The 17,715-nt window shown below is 57.9% G+C and overlaps 1 protein-coding gene across 1 annotated transcript; it reads right to left on the bottom strand.

The window, feature by feature from the left end:
* Positions 1 to 318: 318 nt before the first annotated feature.
* On the bottom strand, positions 319 to 17,283 carry RRM1 (ribonucleotide reductase catalytic subunit M1). Its single transcript, XM_005526586.3, has 19 exons — positions 17,156 to 17,283; positions 16,322 to 16,410; positions 14,607 to 14,784; positions 14,059 to 14,159; positions 13,436 to 13,495; positions 12,744 to 12,783; positions 11,484 to 11,646; positions 10,573 to 10,714; positions 9,956 to 10,039; positions 9,520 to 9,681; positions 8,921 to 9,000; positions 8,296 to 8,497; positions 7,654 to 7,803; positions 6,544 to 6,765; positions 5,580 to 5,656; positions 4,630 to 4,765; positions 3,543 to 3,638; positions 2,445 to 2,633; positions 319 to 1,696 (listed from the first exon to the last, which is right to left on the bottom strand). Exons 1-19 carry the CDS (start codon positions 17,172 to 17,174, stop codon positions 1,508 to 1,510), a joined length of 2,379 nt encoding a protein of 792 aa, XP_005526643.1. The 5' UTR covers positions 17,175 to 17,283; the 3' UTR covers positions 319 to 1,507.
* Positions 17,284 to 17,715: the final 432 nt, after the last annotated feature.

The following is a 17,715-nucleotide window of genomic DNA, read 5'->3' as shown; positions in this document are numbered from 1 at the left end:
AACCGGGACCGGGCCAGAACCGGGACCGGGATAGAACCGGGACCGGGATAGAACCGGGACAGAACCGGGACCGGGATAGAACCGGGACAGAACCGGGACCGGGCCAGAACCGGGACCGGGCCAGAACCGGGACAGAACCGGGACCGGGATAGAACCGGGACAGAACCGGGACCGGGCCAGAACCGGGACCGGGCCAGAACCGGGACCGGGATAGAACCGGGACCGCGATAGAACCGGGACAGAACCGGGGCCGGGCCAGAACCGGGAGAGAACCGGGCCAGGACCGGCACCAGCACCGGGACAGAACCGGGCCCGGCTGAGGCCGCTCCCCCCGCAGTCCCTGTCCCGGCCCCGCTGTCCCTGTCCCGGCCCCGCTGTCCCTGTCCCGGCCCCGCTGTCCCTGTCCCGGCCCTGCAGTCCCTGTCCCGGCCCTGCAGTCCCTGTCCCAGCCCTGCAGTCCCTGTCCCGGCCCCGCAGTCCCTGTCCCGGCCCCGCTGTCCCTGTCCCGGCCCCGCTGTCCCTGTCCCGGCCCCGCTGTCCCCGCGCTCGGGGCTGTGCTGTGCGCAGGGAGCGGCGCTCGCCGGCCCTGGGGAAGCGGCACAGCAGCAGCAGCAGCAGCAGCAGCCCAGGGATCATTTCCATCACAGCACCACTCGCTCCTGCCACATTCCAGCTTTTATTGAGCTTGGATTGGGGTTCAATAAATACTGCAGAACTGCCTGAAGCCCACTGAGCTGGAGCAGGGAGCGAGTGCAGGAGCAGGACATTGATAAGGGGTTTAAAAGATCTAAGAACTACCTGGGTGGAGAACAGAGCTCCCTGAAAAGAGATGGCAGGTGACCTTCACCAGTGGCATGTGGCCCTCACGGGATGGCACCTGAGCCGTGGCCAAGGACAGCACTGGCCCCTGCCAGGAAACTGCCTGAGCACAATTAGACTAAATTAGTGAATTTAATGCAGAATAAAATGCAGGGCAGCAGCTCTGCCTTTCCCAGCCCCGGTGGAGGAGCAGGCAGTGCCAGGAGGAACCCCCCTCCACCCGTCTGCTCCCTCCAAAGGCTGTCTGGAAAGGGCAGAGCAGGGGCCCAGGAGAGGGAGCAGCGCTGGGAGGAGGCTGTGGCAGGGTGGGGACACCGCAGCAGTGTCCCCAGCTGCTCCTGTGGCCTGGCAGACACTGCACACACCTGCCCGGGGGGTTCCCAGCCGTGCTCCCTGTGGGACACGAGGAGCAGCCCTTGCAGAGTGCAAGGCTCAGCCTGGCGTGCCCAGGACAGACCCGTGAGCGGCACCAGCACCTCCCCGGCCCCGCAGGGCTCCGTGGAAGGCCAGAGCACTGAAATCCCTGGGAAGCCCAGCTGCTAAAGCGATGCTCACTCGTCCCTGTGCCCCACCCCTGCCATGGGGAAGCTACCCTACCCCCTCCCAGCCCCAGCCCTCGGCATCCTCACGTCATTCCCGATGCTCCCAGCCCAGCAGCCCCAGGCAGGTGGAACGGCTCTGGAATGGCTTAGGAGCCACACATCAGGCACTCCTCCCTGTTCTCCAGGGAGCACACCATGGCTGCCTTGTTCCTCTCCTTCTCCTCCTCCTCCCTGGACGCCTTCTCGCGCTCCCGCAGCTTCTCCTTGTTGAGGGTGAACTGGATGGGGTTGGCAGCTGGCTTTGTGCGCAGGTAGTACATGCCAGTCTTCAGGCCCTGGGGGCACGGGGGGAGCCTCAGGGCTGGGAGCAGCAGGGCAGGCACCCCCAGCTCTGCAGATACTCCAGGGGCAGTAGCAAACAGCCCTCTGCCCTTCCCAGAACCCCTGACACCAACCTGCTGTGCCACAGCTTATCAGTCCCCGTGGACCAAACTTATCGGGCCCCATTTGCTGGGAACAACCCCCCCAGTCCCAGGTCCTGCTCTTCTTTTTGGGAACAAGCCCCCAACCCCAGGTGATGCCCCAGGGGGATGCAGCCCTGCCCCAGGTGATGCCCCAGGTGATGCAGCCCTGCCCCAGGGGGATGCAGCCCTGCCCCAGGTGATGCCCCAGGTGATGCAGCCCTGCCCCAGGGGGATGCAGCCCTGCCCCAGGTGATGCCCCAGGTGATGCAGCCCTGCCCCAGGAGGATGCAGCCCTGCCCCAGGTGATGCAGCCCTGCCCCAGGAGGATGCAGCCCTGCCCCAGGTGATGCAGCCCTGCCCCAGGAGGATGCAGCCCTGCCCCAGGTGATGCAGCCCTGCCCCAGGGGGATGCAGCCCTGCCCCAGGTGATGCCCCAGGAGGATGCAGCCCTGCCCCAGGGGGATGCAGCCCTGCCCCAGGAGGATGCAGCCCTGCCCCAGGTGATGCCCCAGGAGGATGCAGCCCTGCCCCAGGTGATGCCCCAGGTGATGCAGCCCTGCCCCAGGTGATGCCCCAGGAGGATGCAGCCCTGCCCCAGGTGATGCAGCCCTGCCCACACCTGCTTCCAGCCGTAGAAGTGCATGCTGGTGAGCTTCCCGTAGTTGGGCTCGGCGATGTGGATGTTCAGGGACTGGCTCTGGTCGATGAAGGCCCCTCTGTCTGCAGCCATCTTCAGGATGGTTTTCTGGGAGATCTCCCACACTGTCTTGTAGAGCTGCTTCAGGTCATCTGGAATCTCAGGAATGTTCTGGAAGGAACAGGAGGAGTTTTCCAGGGAGGAAAGAACTGAGTGCCCACATGTCCCTATTTAGAACATGGAATTCTTCAGTGATTGCCAGGGCTCCAGCAATCCTGACTGGAACTGAGGCCTGCACAGCTGAGTTCTATCCCTGAATCCAAACACAGAATCCCAGACTGGGTTGGGTTGGGATGGAGCTTAAAGCTCATCTCATCCCCCCCTGCCACGGCAGGGACACCTCCCACTGTGCCAGGAGCTCCCAATGTCCAGCCTGGCCTTGGGCACTGCCAGGGATCCAGGGGCAGCCCCAGCTGCTCTGGCAATTCCATCCCAGCCCCTGCCCACCCTGCCAGGGAACAATTCCTGCCCAAGATCCCAAGATCCAGCCCTGCCCTCTGCCACTGGCAGCCATTCCCTGGCTCCTGGCCCTGCATTCTTTGGGAATGGTCTCTCTCCATGTTTCCTGGGGCTCCTTTAGCTCCTGGAAGGCCACAATGAGGTCACCCTGGAGCCTTCTCTTCTCCAGGCTGAACAATCCCAAATCTGTCAGCCTCTGAGGAGAGGTGCTCCATCCCTCTGATAACTTGGTGGCCTCCTCTGGACATCCTGTGTCTGCAAACACCCTCTGCTCCCCCACAGCAGTTACATGAATCCATGTACTGGAGACCAGGGCAAGGCTCTTCTTTCCCCAGAGGCTGCTGGCACTGCCCAGGCTCCCCAGGGAATGGGCACGGCCCCGAGGCTGCCAGAGCTCCAGGAGCATCCAGGGATGCCCAGGCTGGGCTTGTTGGGGGGTCTGGGCAGGGCAGGGGGGCACTGGGGGATCCCTTCCAGCTCAGGATGTTCCCTAATCACCCCTTTACCACCTTCCTGAAAAGGACCTGCCTGGCAGGAGTCCCTGCCCTGCTCCCCCTGTACCTGGATGGAGCCGTTGTGGGCGATGATCTGGTTCTTCATCTCCTCGTTCCACAGGCCCCTCTCCGTGAGATCCTTCAGCAGGTGGGGATTCACAACCTGGGGGGGGGAGAAGCCAAAGGTTTTTAAATGGTTGAACAAGGTCCTGCTCTTTCCTGACAGACTCTCCCCTGGAAGTGTCCCAGGCTGGATGGGGCTGGGAGCAGCCTGGGATAGTGGAAGGTGTCCCTGCCCATGGCAGGAGCTGCCACTACACCATCTTTAAGGTCCCTCCAAACCATCCTGGGATCCTGCTGGACATGGCAAATTAGAAAGGGGGCTGTATGGAACTGCCCTGCATGAGGAACTCCAAGAGATGGGAGAAGAAGAGATCTTGCTGTTGCAGGGGCACTGGCCACAACCCGAGTTCCTAACCAAGGGTGCAAACAATCAAGACTGATGTCAGGAGGGGAAAGAACAGAGCAGGGGCAGGCTGAGAACTGGGAAGAAAACACAGCCACCTTTACCAGGTGGGACTGGGGTCCCTGTCCCCAGCCCTGCACAGGGAGGCAGGGCAGTGATCCTCCTGTCTGGGGTGACCCTGCAGCCAGGAGGAATGGAGAGCACTGAGGCACCCCGGAGGGGATGGACACACCTCCCAAACAGGGACAGCCTCCCCTTGTGTCCAGAGGGGTCTTTGCTAACTGCAGCCTCCAGAACTTGTTTCACTCCCTTTCCTATGTGACCAACCCCTTGGAGCCTGTGGAGCATTTCCCTGGCCCCTTCAGACCCCTGAGTGCTTTGTTCTCAAGACCATGGCCTCAACTCTTCCCATGTCCCTTCCATCACATCACCAACCCCCTCAGCAGTTATTCCTGCAGCCCACTGAGGCTCCACGAAGGATCTTCCCAGACAAAAGCAGCACTTGTTTGATTTCACCAATTCCACAGTGACTGTGGAACACACGGAGCTGCACTCCTGCAGCACCCAGCGCTCCCCTTGGAGCCTGGACACAAACACCCAGCTGAACTGAGCCCCCAGGTGTCAGGCCTCCCCTTGTCTTCCTCAGTCACAAAAGGCAGGAAAGAGCACAGCTGTCCCCAGAGCTCACCTGGAACTCCCCCGAGAGCACCCTGCGTGTGTAGATGTTGCTGGTGTAGGGCTCGATGGACTCGTTGTTGCCCAGGATCTGGGCAGTGGAGGCTGTTGGCATGGGGGAAATGAGGAGGCTGTTCCTGACACCGTACCTGGGGACAACACGCCAAGTCAGGGAGGCAGGACAGGAAAGAGCAGTGGGAAACCTGCAAAGCCTCACATGGCTCACAGGGAAAGGGAAGCACCACTGAACTGGCACTGTGGCTCAAGGGGAAGTGGAATCAGGGGCTTTGCTATTCCCATCCTTCATCAGAGGCTTTCCCAAATGATTCAGTCGTGGCATGGGGTGCAGGGGAGACAATCTGCCAGGCACTGCACAATCCACAGCCCTGAGGCAGAACTGAACCAGCAGCCCACAGAGAGGCTGAAACTTCTTCACACACAGGACAGGAGACAGATTTAAAAATTGGAGCAAAAAAACAGCATTAGTCCCTGCCAGGCACTCCACACCTCAGTGATTCCTGTCTTCAGGATGTTCAAGGCTCAGCTTCTCCCTAGCAGCAGGGAAGAGCCCCCAGGGCCAGCTCATGGCTCACTCCTCATTTAATGGGAACACAAATCTTCCTGCTGGATGCATCCGAAATGGAATTAGAGGGCAGCTAAAGCAGAGCAGTGAGGGTGGGCTCCTCAGCCTTGGAAGGACAAAAATGAGAGAAAGCCACCCAAAAAACAGCTCAGAGGAAAGATCTGCTGGTGGGGGCTGCTGTCACACTTGGACCCTGCCTTTAGCAGACAGAACATACCACACTCATATGAAAGCCAGGCTGGACACTGGGGCTGGGAGCTCCTGGGACAGTGGGAGGTGTCCCTGCCATGGCAGGGGGACACTGGGTGGGCTCTGAGGTCCCTCCCAACTCAGTCTGGGTTTCATCTGACATCTCCCACAAACTGCACAGGGTTACTCACTTGGCAATCTTCTCCTTCAAAGCCTTCCAGTCCCAAAGGTCAGAGGGGGTGACATTCCACATGTCATACTGCAGGATCTGAGGAACACAGTTTGGTCCAAATCACAGAGGGCACTCTTTCCTCCATGTTTTATAAATCCCATTGGAAATGGACCTGTTATTTCTCTTAATTCTTCTCTTCAATTAGATCTCAGTGAAGCTCCAGTATGACCTAGCAAACACTCCATCTTGTAACTGCTCCAGGGCACGGCCAGCAACAGGCTGCTTGTCTTTTCCAATCAGAGAATCCCAGAATGTCCTGAGCTGGAGGGACCCCCAGGGATCCCTCAGTGCCCCCCTGCCCTGCCCAGACCCCCCAACAAGCCCAGCCTGGGCATCCCTGGATGCTCCTGGAGCTCTGGCAGCCTCGGGGCCGTGCCCATTCCCTGGGGAGCCTGGGCAGTGCCAGCAGCCTCTGGGGAAAGAAGAGCCTTGCCCTAAAAGCCAACCTAAATCCCTGCTGGGCCAGCTGCAGCCGCTCCCTGCTGCTGTCCCTGTGGCAGGAGCAGAGCCCGGAGCTGTCCCTGCGCTGCCCCTCGGGAGGAGCTGCAGCCCCGGGGAGCTCTGACCTCAGGCTCCTCCAGGCTGAACCGACCCAGTGACCTCGTGGGGCCCCTCCAGACCCTTCCCCATCCCCGTCTCCCTCCTTTGGACACTTTCCAACAGCTTCTGATCTTTTCTTGAGCCCCCCAGAGCTGTCCCCAGCACTGGAGGTGAGGCTGCCCCAGCCCAGAGCGGGACAGTCCCTCCCCTCTGGCCGGTGCTGGTGGCCCCGGTGTCCCCACACAGGGATGTCCCTCCTGGCTCCAGGGCACGGCTGACTCAGCTCCCCTGGCCATGAACCAGGTCCCTGCAGGTCTCTGCAGCAGCCCAGGCACAGGATCAGCTCTCCAGAGCGTTTCCCTGTGCCGGTCCCTGGCACTCACCCCCTTGCTGACCGGAGAGCCCTCGTAGGTGTGGTAGGGGCCGTGCTCCCTGGCCAGCTCACAGCTGGCCTCCAGGGCCCCGTAGTAAATGGTCTCGAAGATGTGCTGGTTGAGGCGCTGTGCCTCGGCGCTCTCGAAGGGGAACCTCATGAGGATGAAGGCGTCAGCCAGGCCCTGCACGCCGATGCCGATGGGGCGGTGCCGGCGGTTGGAGCGCTCGGCCTGCGAGGACAGACAGGGGTCAGCCCAGCACGGCTGGGGAGGGGCTCTGGGAGCAGAACCTCCTGCTGCAGCGTGCCGTGAGCTCTGCATCCACACACCACACACCCTGACACCGTCTGCTGAGGCCCAGGCTGAGTTTGTTTGACCTCAGCACAGACTGTGATTGTTTAACCCAAAGGGAGCCAGGATTTAGAAGTGAGCACTCAGCACGTTCTGATAAATGAAGACATTTAACAAGCAGAATCACAGAATCATGAGGTTGGAACCCCTCTGAGCCCACCAAGTGCCACTGTTCCCCAGCAGTGGCAAGGCCACCATGTTCCCAGGTGCCACATCCACATGGATATTAAATCCCCTCCAGGGATGAGGACTTCACCGCTGCCCTGGGCAGTCTGTGCCAGGCCTGGACAGCCCCTTCCATTAAGAAATTTTTCCTAATGTTCACCTTAACCTCCCCTGCCACAGGCCAAGGCCATTTTCTCGTGTCCTTTCCCCTCCTGTCTGGGAGCAGAGCCTGATCCCCACCTGGCTGCCCCCACCTTGTCAGGGAGTTGTAAAACCAACCAAAATGATCTCAGGATCTTTCCAGAATCCTTCTCCCTGTTCCACTTCCCACCCTGTTCCCACTGCCGGTCAGTGCTCTGTGGAAATCCTCGCACATGAAAAAACTCCCATGGCAGAACCAGAGTGGGAAGCTTTCCCACAAGTGCTTTGCTGCAGGAGTGCTCTGGGTTGAAGCTGAGGCAGGCACTGACAGGTCCCACCTGGCAACAGGTGGTTCAGGAGGCTCCCAACAGGCCTGTGGAGTTCCCCTGTGATTCCTTGTGTCCCAGCCTGCTCTGGGATTGCTGTGGGCAGGATTCAGCCCTGCCCCAGCCCAGCACTCACCTCTGGCACAGGGTAGTAGTTGATATCAATGATTTTGTTGAGGTTTCGGACGATGACCTTGGTGACCTCAGCCAGCTTCTTGAAGTCATAGGTGTGCTCGGGGGTCACGTACATGTTCAGGGCGATGGAGGCCAGGTTACACACGGCCACCTGTGGGCAGACACCGGCTGGGAACGGGCCAAGAACACCCAGCTCTGCCCCAAACTGCACGGAAACAACCCACCAGGGCACCTGCCAGGCTGGCAAAGCGCACCCCTCGGCCCTCTGACAGGTCAGAAGCTGTGCAAAAGGTAATGACCATTCAGGATAGTCCAGTAGAAATTGGAAAAATCCTGTCCTGGTCAGTCCTACTGCCTGGAAACCATCCTCACACAGAATCCCAGAGGGGTCTGGGTTGGAAGGAATTTCCAAGCCGGATTTGTTCTTTGTCGTTTTTCCTCTGAAGGATGTCTTGTGTCATCCCAAATCCTCCCCAGGAGTGGGAAGGGAACCCACAGTCAGTAGAAGAGCTGTGAGTACTCAGGTCAGGGGTTTCTCAGCTGCCTGTTCCCTTCCCCAGGCAGCATCCAGACACATCCCAGAGCGCTGCCACAGGAGCACTGCCAGGCTCCCCAAGGCTCCGAGCTCCCGTTGTGCACCCACCTCCTCCTTGCTGGTGTACTCCACGATCTCGGTGCACAGGTTGCTGCACTTGATGGTGCCCAGGTTCTGCTGGTTGCTCTTCCTGTTGCAGGAGTCCTTGTAGAGCATGTAGGGGGTGCCAGTCTCGGTCTGGGACTCGATGATGGCGTACCAGAGCTGCTGGGCCTTCACCACCCTGCGCACGCGGCCCTGCCGCTCATAGCTGCAACACGCGCGGAGCCCCGTCAGCCCCAGAGCCCCCAGGAGCAGGGACAGCCCTTTTAACCCCTCGGGCTCTGGGGCACCAAGGCCCTGAGCTCAGCTCTGCACGGGGAGCCCTCACGGCAGGGCAGCAGCACTGCCCTTGTTGAAGGGACACAAATCTTCCACCACAGCAGGAACAGCAATTCCACAGAGCGCTCTGAGTGCTCCAGCAGGGACACTGTCCCTCCAACATCTCAAATGTCACTCACACACAGCTCCACCCTGACAGGTCACATTGTGAAGGACACATCCCCATCTTCACATTTTATCAGACAGGGAGCCCAGTGGCCACCTCTACCTGTGCCACAGCCCTGGATCCCACGGGACACAGGCAGCTCTGGGAGAGCATGGCACCACTCACAGGTCTGCTCACTCTTCCTACCTCTCATAGAGCTTCTCAAATTCCTCTCCCCAGACATCATCCAGGCCAGGACACTCATTCGGGCACATTAAGGACCAGTCCTGTAAGGGGGAAAAATATTCCCAGGAAATCTTTAGGCACTCTGTTAATTAAAGCTGGGGCTGCCCCTGGATCCCTGGCAGTGCCCAAGGCCAGGCTGGACATTGGGAGCTCCTGGGACAGTGGGAGGTGTCCCTGCCATGGCTGGGGTGGGAATGGGTGGGATTTGGGGTCCCTCCCAAGCCAAGCCAGTCTGGGATTCTGTGAAATACAAGCAGGCACAAGAAGAACAATTTACTGAGAACACGTTGATGCTTTAAGGAAACCCCAGAGTCAAAATAGCCCAACAGTCCAAGATCAAGTCATGGGCTGTAAGATTAAGCCCAGGAGCAAAACACCGAGCTGGAGTTGTCCAGCTCCATTCTCCACCTGCACAGCCAAGTTCTCAAACAAGGTGCAGCAGCTCTTCCAGGAAGGTCCTGGAAGGGACAAGGAGCAAAGCAGCTCTGCAGCCCTTCCTGAGCTCCTTGCAGGGCTGCTCCTCCACTCCTAGGCCTTTTCTGTGCCAGCCAAGTTCTCACCTGATTGGTTTCCACTCGCTTCATGAAGAGATCAGGGATCCAGAGCGCAAAGAACAGGTCCCTGGCTCGCTGCTCTTCTTTCCCAGTGTTCTTCTTCAAGTCCAGGAACTCAAAGATGTCCAAGTGCCATGGCTCCAGGTAGATGGCAAAAGCCCCGGGTCTCTGGGACACAGAACACAGTGCAGATCAGAACTGTCCTTGGAGAGAAACCTCCTGCCCTGCTCCTGAGTGCCCACAACACCCCAAACGAGCTGGGAACTGTGGGGGCAACACCAGGGGAACACCAGGGACCAACACAAGGGGAAAAATGCCCTTCTATGATTATGTGTCACCCACAACCACTGCATCAGCTGCCTGATGTTGATGGCACAACCCTTCCCAGTGTGGAAGCTCCCCCATCAGCCCAGGCTCCCCTCTGCAGCCTGGGTTAAGGTACCTTGTTTCCACCTTGATCCACGTAGCGGGCGGTGTTGTTGTACACCCTCAGCATGGGAACGAGCCCGTTGGAATTCCCGTTTGTCTGCAGGGGCACAGGAGAAACATCAGTAAAAGCAGCTCCCTGCATTTCCTGTGGGTCTTTCCTCAGTCTGCAGAGCTCTAATACTGATCACCACCAATTGCTTCTAGTCCCTTCCCCACTCCTTTTCTGACAAAAACCTGTATATCAGCTACACATCCCAGAGTTAATAAATGGCTCTCCTAACCTCTTTCCACCTAAAGGCTTGCTGGGTTGACACACACTGTGACAAGAAACCCCAAACACACATCCACAGACAGTCTGGGGCAGTTAGAGACACAGAAAGGCAAAGGGCCACGGCACAAGTCCCTGGGCTGTTAATAGATAAACATTGGAACTGTCTGACCAAACAGTGGAATAATGAGATCCTCTTTTAGGAAGGGTTTCTATTAGGAAGCCAAAACACCGAGGAAAACCAACCTTCCTGCCTTAGGCCAAGGGACTAGTGAGGGAGGCTCAGTGCTGTGAACTGAGAGACAGGCAGCAGTGTGAGGGCATTTCCTGGGAGCAGCAGGGTCCCTGTGCTGGGCACTCACCCCAGCAATGTAGCTGCCCGTGGCACGGATGCAGCTCACGGCCAGGCCAATGCCCCCAGCAGACTTGGAGATGAGGGCACATTGCTTCAGGGTGTCGTAGATGCCTTCGATGCTGTCGTCCTTCATGCACAGCAGGAAGCAGCTGAAAGAAACAAATGGTTTCAGTGGACAAAGGAAAAGTTGTGTTTCACCAGGCTGCTAAAACCAGGGCAAACATGGGACCTTTGGCGTGCTCCACAAAGCAATCGCACCGGTGTGGAATAAAGGACAAAACAGAAAACATCAGGAGCAGTACTTGTACTGCTGATACCTCTGCTATCAAACATTTTTAATCCCAGAATCCCAGAATATCCTGAGTGGGAATGAAACCCCAGGGATCCCCCAGTGCCCCCCTGCCCTGCCCAGACCCCCCAACAAGCCCAGCCTGGGCATCCCTGGATGCTCCTGGAGCTCTGGCAGCCTCGGGGCCGTGCCCATTCCCTGGGGAGCCTGGGCAGTGCCAGCAGCCTCTGGGGAAAGAAGAGCCTTTTCCCAACACATTGATACAAATCTTTATAAAATATAATCCTTTTCCTGATATATATATATAATATCAAAAACCTATCAGTTACACTTTCTGCTTTTAGAGAACAACTACCAGGAGTCACCTGGTAACTTGCAGCAGACCATGCACATCAGGAACTTTCCAATATAACAGAGCCATGCAAAGGTTTCCATTATCTCTAGAGTTTACAGAAACCTGGGTACTTTTCCCCAGTACAGCCCTAACGCGACAGCAGCTGCTCTAAACTTCATCAACACAGACAGAAACTCAGCTGCTCATTTCAGAGGCCGTGCAAGCGTCTCAGCTGAGCAGATGTGACCCCTGAGCGATGCTGGTGCCCAGGGTGCAGGAGAGAGAGGGAGAGCACCTGGAGAGCTGGGGGCGGTTGGTGCCCGCATTGAAGAGCGTGGGCGAGGCGTGGGTGAACCAGCGCTCCGAGAGCAGGTTGTAGGTCTCGATGGCAGCGTCGATGTCGGCCTTGTGGATGCCCACAGACACCCTCATCAGCATGTGCTGGGGGCGTTCAGCAACTGCAGGGACACAGAGCAGCCAGTTCCATGGGGCAGCTTGGGAAGGGCCTCAGAGCCCACCCAGAGCCCCCCAGCCATGGCAGGGACACCTCCCACTGTCCCAGGAGCTCCCAATGTCCAGCCTGGCCTTGGGCACTGCCAGGGATCCAGGGGCAGCCCCAGCTGCTCTGGCAATTCCATCCCAGCCCCTGCCCACCCTGCCAGGGAACAATTCCTGCCCAAGATCCCAAGATCCAGCCCTGCCCTCTGCCACTGGCAGCCATTCCCTGGCTCCTGGCCCTGCAGCCCTTGGCAATTGTCTCTCTCCAGCTTTCCTGGGGCTCCTTCAGGCCCTGCAAGGCCACCCTGAGCTCAGCCCAAAGCTTCTCCTGGCCAGGCTGAACAATGGCAGCTGGGCCAGCCTTTCCTGCCAGCAGAGCTGCTCCATCCCTCTGCTCATCCTGGAGCCTCCTCTGGGCTCTCTCCAGCAGCTCCAGCTGCTCCCTGGGCTGGTCCCAGGGCTGGGGCAGCTCTGCAGGTGGGGTCTCACCTCAGGGGTCTCCGGGCACAATCCCAATCCCTTTCCTGCTGCCCACGCTGGGGCTCAGCCCAGGGCAGGGGGATTTTGGGATGCCAAGGCACAAGGAGACTCCATGTGCCAGTCACAGAGGTCACAGCAGGAAGCTCCAAACGCTGCAGTGGGACACTTTGGAGCCAGAGTTTACAAGGAATCCCAGAGTGATTTGGGTTGGAAGGAACTTGAGCTCTCCAGCCCAACTCCTGCTTGAGAAGAGCACCAGGCCTGGTTATCCAGGACTGCATCCCATCAGGCTTTGAAAAACTCAAGGAAAAATCTGCTCCAGTGCTCAACTGCTCTCATGGAGGAGGGAAAAACCCCACCTGTATTAACAGTTAAATCCAAATCAAATATGCACTCCAGAATCTAATTATGTTTCAGCTTTATGGTATTATAAATTATCTCTGACCCTTCTGGTGTCCCAGGATATCCAAGCCAAGGGCCTGCATCACTGACAGAAAAGTACCTAAACTCAGCTTCAATTTAATTTAAATTAACTCCAATTTTTCAAGAAGTGCTCAGCACTAGGACCAGCCCTTACCTTTGGAGTTGATTTTCAGCAAGTAGGAGCGTTCCAGAGTCTTTAAAAGAGAGGATGGATTTTAGCAGACAGGCAGGTTTGAGTTTTAAACTCCAGGTTTGAATTTGTTAACTCCAAACTCAGTTACCTCCACACCCCTCGTCCCAGGCCTCACCACCCTTGCATGCTGCTGCTGCTCTCTTCATTAGCTTAATTAGGTGATTAATGACTGAAACTACACAAGTCCACTGGAAGATTCCAACAGTGCTTTGGATTCCAGAGAGTGGAGCTCTCTGGATCCCTCCAGACCCTGAGCCCCAGTCAGAGCCAAAGCACAGCAGCACAACTGAGCTGGGAGTGAGGGCAGCAGAGCAGCCCCTGGGCTGCTGGGGAGCTGTTCCAGCATCAACGTGTGGAGGACACACTGAGAGCTGCCCCTGAACAAGGGGAAAAGCAAAAATCCCTCCTTGGGCTTATCAGAGTATTTCCTTTAGGAATGGCATCAGTGTGATGTGCTGGAAGCCAAGCCCAACTGTTAGAATATTCCAGCAGCAAGGAAACTCCATGATTTATCCCACTGGGCAGCTGCTTTGCGCAGGTCCCTTCATCTTCACAGCCCCCTCTGATGTCCCACCTCCTCCTGTGCCCCAGCCCAGACGATTCCAAAGCATTCCCACCCTTCCCAACAGAGCCAGGAGCAATGTGCTCTTTACCTTGAAGCCAAAGTAGTTGTAGGAGAAGTCTCTGTCGTAGATGATGGCAGAGTTCAGGCGCTGGCAGGAAATACCAAAAGTGACTTTTACAAGGTGTAACAATGTTATCCCTGCTGGCCCCAAAGCTCTGGGGTGTGAGGGACACCCCAGCACAGCAATGAAGAGGGAACAGCACTTCCCTCAGCTTCAACAACCTTTTCTCACCCAGTTTTTGGCTGAATTTACTGAAATCTAATTGGACAAAAACAAACAAAACACAGAACCAAAGGACAAAAGGAACCTCCTGGTCAGAACACAGACCTGGAATGACCTGGAAACTGAACCCAAATCTCTTCTCTCCCTCCTGTGCTGTACCTCCAGGACAAGGTACTTCTTCTCAAATTAATTGCTTGTGCTGATCATTGCAATTGGAACATCCAAGAAAACAAATTTTACTACAAAAACATCCACAGAGAAAGAAAACTCCTACATCCCCTCTTACACTCTCCACTCATTCCCTGCACTGGTTTCTGTGTTGGCTTTTTGCAAACATGGTTTGCTAAAAAAATAAGAAAAGCAAATTTTATTGAAGTCTTCACGATTGAGTGCAATAGTTCAGAAGTGAAAAAAACCCCAGTACTTACATCTTTGTTGGCCAGAACTATGTCTAGAGTCTCCTTGGAGATCATTGGGGAGTGCTTCCCGTTGTGAGGGTTGATGTAGGTGTAGAGATCTTCCATCACATCTGCAAGGGAGAGGGATGTGAGCAGGACACGTCCAGGCCTGTCTCTGGCACTGGGGTTGAGGGATGGGCATGGCAGGAATGCCCACCCTCAGGAATAACCCCCTCCAGCCCCTCAAACACACAACTGCTCCTCTGCTCACACTGTCAGCCTGAGCAACACACAACGTTTACAAATGCTGCCAAAACCCCGCCGTAAAAAACAACAAATGGGGAGGAAAGTGGGCACAACCTGATCTCAATCCATTGCATTTTTTACCATTCCATTTCTACAATTGCTTTTCATAAACCAGGCAATTCCATTTGCCTTGGGAACTCGTGGGGTTCATCTCCATGGCATTTCCTGCCAGCCTGGGCCCTCAGGAACTCCCACCTGAGCGATTTCCATATTTCTGTGCTCCAAACCTCCCACTCTGTCTCTCCCCCCAGCAGCTGGAGACGTTCACCCACCACTGAAGACTTTCTTGGTCTCCTTGTGCAGGTTGGAGACGGCGATGCGGGCGGCCAGGATGGCGTAGTCGGGGTGCTTGGTGGTCAGCGTGGCCGCGGTCTCTGCGGCCAGAGTGTCCAGCTCCACCGTGGTGACCCCGCTGTACAGCCCCTGGATCACCTTCATGGTGATCTGGGCCTGCAGGAGGGAAATGCCCGACGTCAGGGAGCCCCGGGTGGATCCCAGCGCCCGCAGCACCGCGTGGGATGGGGAAAGCAAACGGGAACACCGGGCTGGGGGAGCTGGGAATGCTCCAGGACAGGGAAAGCAAACGGGAACACCGGGCTGGGGGAGCTGGGAATGCTCCAGGACAGGGAAAGCAAACGGGAACACCGGGCTGGGGGAGCTGGGAATGCTCCAGGATGGGGACTGGGGCCAAGGGCTGCAGGGCCAGGAGCCAGGGAATGGCTGCCAGTGGCAGAGGGCAGGGCTGGATCTTGGGATCTGGGGCAGGAATTGTTCCCTGGCAGGGTGGGCAGGGGCTGGGATGGAATTGCCAGAGCAGCTGGGGCTGCCCCTGGATCCCTGGCAGTGCCCAAGGCCAGGCTGGACATTGGGAGCTCCTGGGACAGTGGGAGGTGGCCCTGCCATGGCAGGGGTGGGAATGGGTGGGCTTGAAAGCCCATTCCAACCCAAACCAGTCTGGGATTCTGTGTAAGGATGGTTTCCAGGCAATAGGATTGACCAGTCTCTAGGGAACCTTTGCAGAACTGGTGAGATTTCCAGCCTCCCTGGGAGCACTGGCACAGGGTGTGGGAGGGTCACTGCTGGCCTGGGAAGCTTCTGGCACAAGCAGATCCAAGTCCCAAAGGAGAAACTGAGCTCCAGGGAAAGAGGTCACACACGACTGCAGAATAAGTAACAATTCAGGGGCACAAGGACTCGGAATTTCACTTCTGTCCTCAGCACCGACTCCCAGTCACTGGGGACAAGTCAGGACACTTCATGCTGTGGTCAGCAGTGTCCTCCTCCTGCTGTCCATCCCAAAGACTGTTGGGTACAGGACCAATGGCAACTGTTTGACAGGTGGAATTTCAGAGAATGGACCATGAGAACCTGGGAGATGGGAAGAGCCTTAACTGGTGACTGCGAATGGCCACGCTGGGTCTGAGTCCTGCACAGAAATCTCACAGACATCAGTGGATCCAACAGGGAGTCATCCTGGACACAGGCTTTGGAAGGAGAAGCTTCCCTGAGTGGGATCAATGTCCAGCCCAAATCAGCTCAGAAAAACAAGCAGGGATGTGGCACTGGCAGGGAATGCTGTCCTAGTTTGACCAGGACGGGATCCAGAGCTACTTCCATGTGGCATTGCTCCAGCTTTGCAGACTGATGCTGGGAGCAACCTACCAAATCCAAAATACGGGAACTGGAGCAACAAAACTATTTAAAAAAAAAAAAAAGTTTCCACAAGGTTTGAGAGGAAAAGGATCTACAGCAGGGAAAGGAGATTTTCCCCTCCAGGGTCTCTGCAGCTGGGAAGCAAAACCCCTCAGAACACAATTCCAACAAACATGTTCTGGATGTGTTTGCCAAGAGTTCACGGAATCACAGACCATCCTGAGTGGGAACAGGAACCCTCAAATCCAGCCCAGGACACCCTGGGAATTCCTGCCTGGGTTTCCACTGGGCTTTTGCCCAGGAGAAGTCGGGGCCAGGGCAGGGTGGGACTCACGGGATCCACGAAGTCGGCGTTGAGGCCGTAGCAGAGCTTCTGGATGCGCGACGTGATCTTGTCGAACATGACCCGCTCCTGGCGCCCATCTGGGGACACACCACACCAGTGCTGCCCAGTAAGAACCAGTGTGGCACAGAGTGCCCCTGCCCAGCCCCTCCTGTGGGGGAATTTGGTGTGGGAATCACCAGGAACAGCCTACTTGGGTGGGGTACAAGGAAAGGGGAGGCTCCCCCTCCACCCCAGGAATTCCCAGCAAAAACTGCACAAACCAATTCCCAGGGTGGGGACCCAGCTGAGGGTCACCCCCACCTCAGCTTGGAGACCCCTGGGACCAAAGGGGTGGGGACCGAGCCCAAAGCTCCTGCCATGGGACCCAAGCAAGCGTGAGGTCTCATCCCTCACTCTGGGCTCCCCCCAAACCGAGGGGAGCCCATCTCCTCCCACCAGGTCCCATCTTCTCCCGTGGGACCCCCCTGAGGGAAAGGGGCTCCCCCTCTGCTCCCTCTGGGTGCCGTGAGGGGGACCCCAAAGCCAAAGGGGGTCTCACCCGGCCGCACCGTGTGCCGTAGGTACCCCAAAGCTGAGGAGTGCCACGAGGGACCCTTCCAAAATGGGGGGATTCCCATCTGCTTACCTGGGGTGCCATGCAACGGACCCCAAAGCGGAGGGAACCCCAGAATGGGGCAGGGACTCCCCTCCAGGTGCCATTAGGGACCCCTAAAGCCGGGGGGTCCCAAGCCCGCAGCCGGGGTGCCCTGGGCAGGGCAGTGCCCGCTATCCCCGCCACTCGCTGCCGTGCGTGACCCCCCGAGCAGCGGGGGGAGCGCTCACCTCGCTTCACGACGTGCATGGCGGCGGCGGTTCCTCCTCAGTTCCTCTCAGCCCCCCTCAGCCCCCCTCAGCCCCCTCAGTCCCCTCGGTCCCTCTCGTCCCTCCCGGCAGCTCCGCTCCCGCCGCTTCCCGCGCCCGCCGCGCGCGCCCCGCCCCGCTGAGGCCGCCGCCGCCATCTTGCCTCCGGGCACGGCGCGTGCTGTGCCCCCTCCCGCACCGCCCCGCTCCCGGCGCTGCCTGTGGCCGGTGACGGACACTGATCCCGTCCCTGATCCCCATGTTCTCCCCGCCTCTCCCCCGGGAATCGCCGCCCCGCCGGGGAACACCGCGAATCCCGCCCGCTTCAAAGATGGCGGCGCCAGGGCTCCCCCCCCCGCGGGGGGAGGAGACGGAGGGACAGGACGGAGCCGAGGGCGCCAAAGACAGAGCCCGCGGAGGGACAAAATACCCCCGTCCTAAAACGCCAGAACAATAACGATCGTAATTATAATTATTGGAAATCAAGGCCCAGAAGCGAATGTTTGATTAAACTTTGGATCCCACTGCCCAGAGAGGTGGCG

This window comes from Pseudopodoces humilis, chromosome 2 (genome assembly GCF_049639895.1).
Source record: "Pseudopodoces humilis isolate 2021_Gansu_Grassland_sample_001 chromosome 2, ASM4963989v1, whole genome shotgun sequence".
NCBI classification, from domain to species: Eukaryota; Metazoa; Chordata; class Aves; order Passeriformes; family Paridae; genus Pseudopodoces; species Pseudopodoces humilis.
The sequence above is the reverse complement of the archived record's forward strand: the minus strand, read 5'-3'. Positions and strand labels throughout refer to the sequence as shown.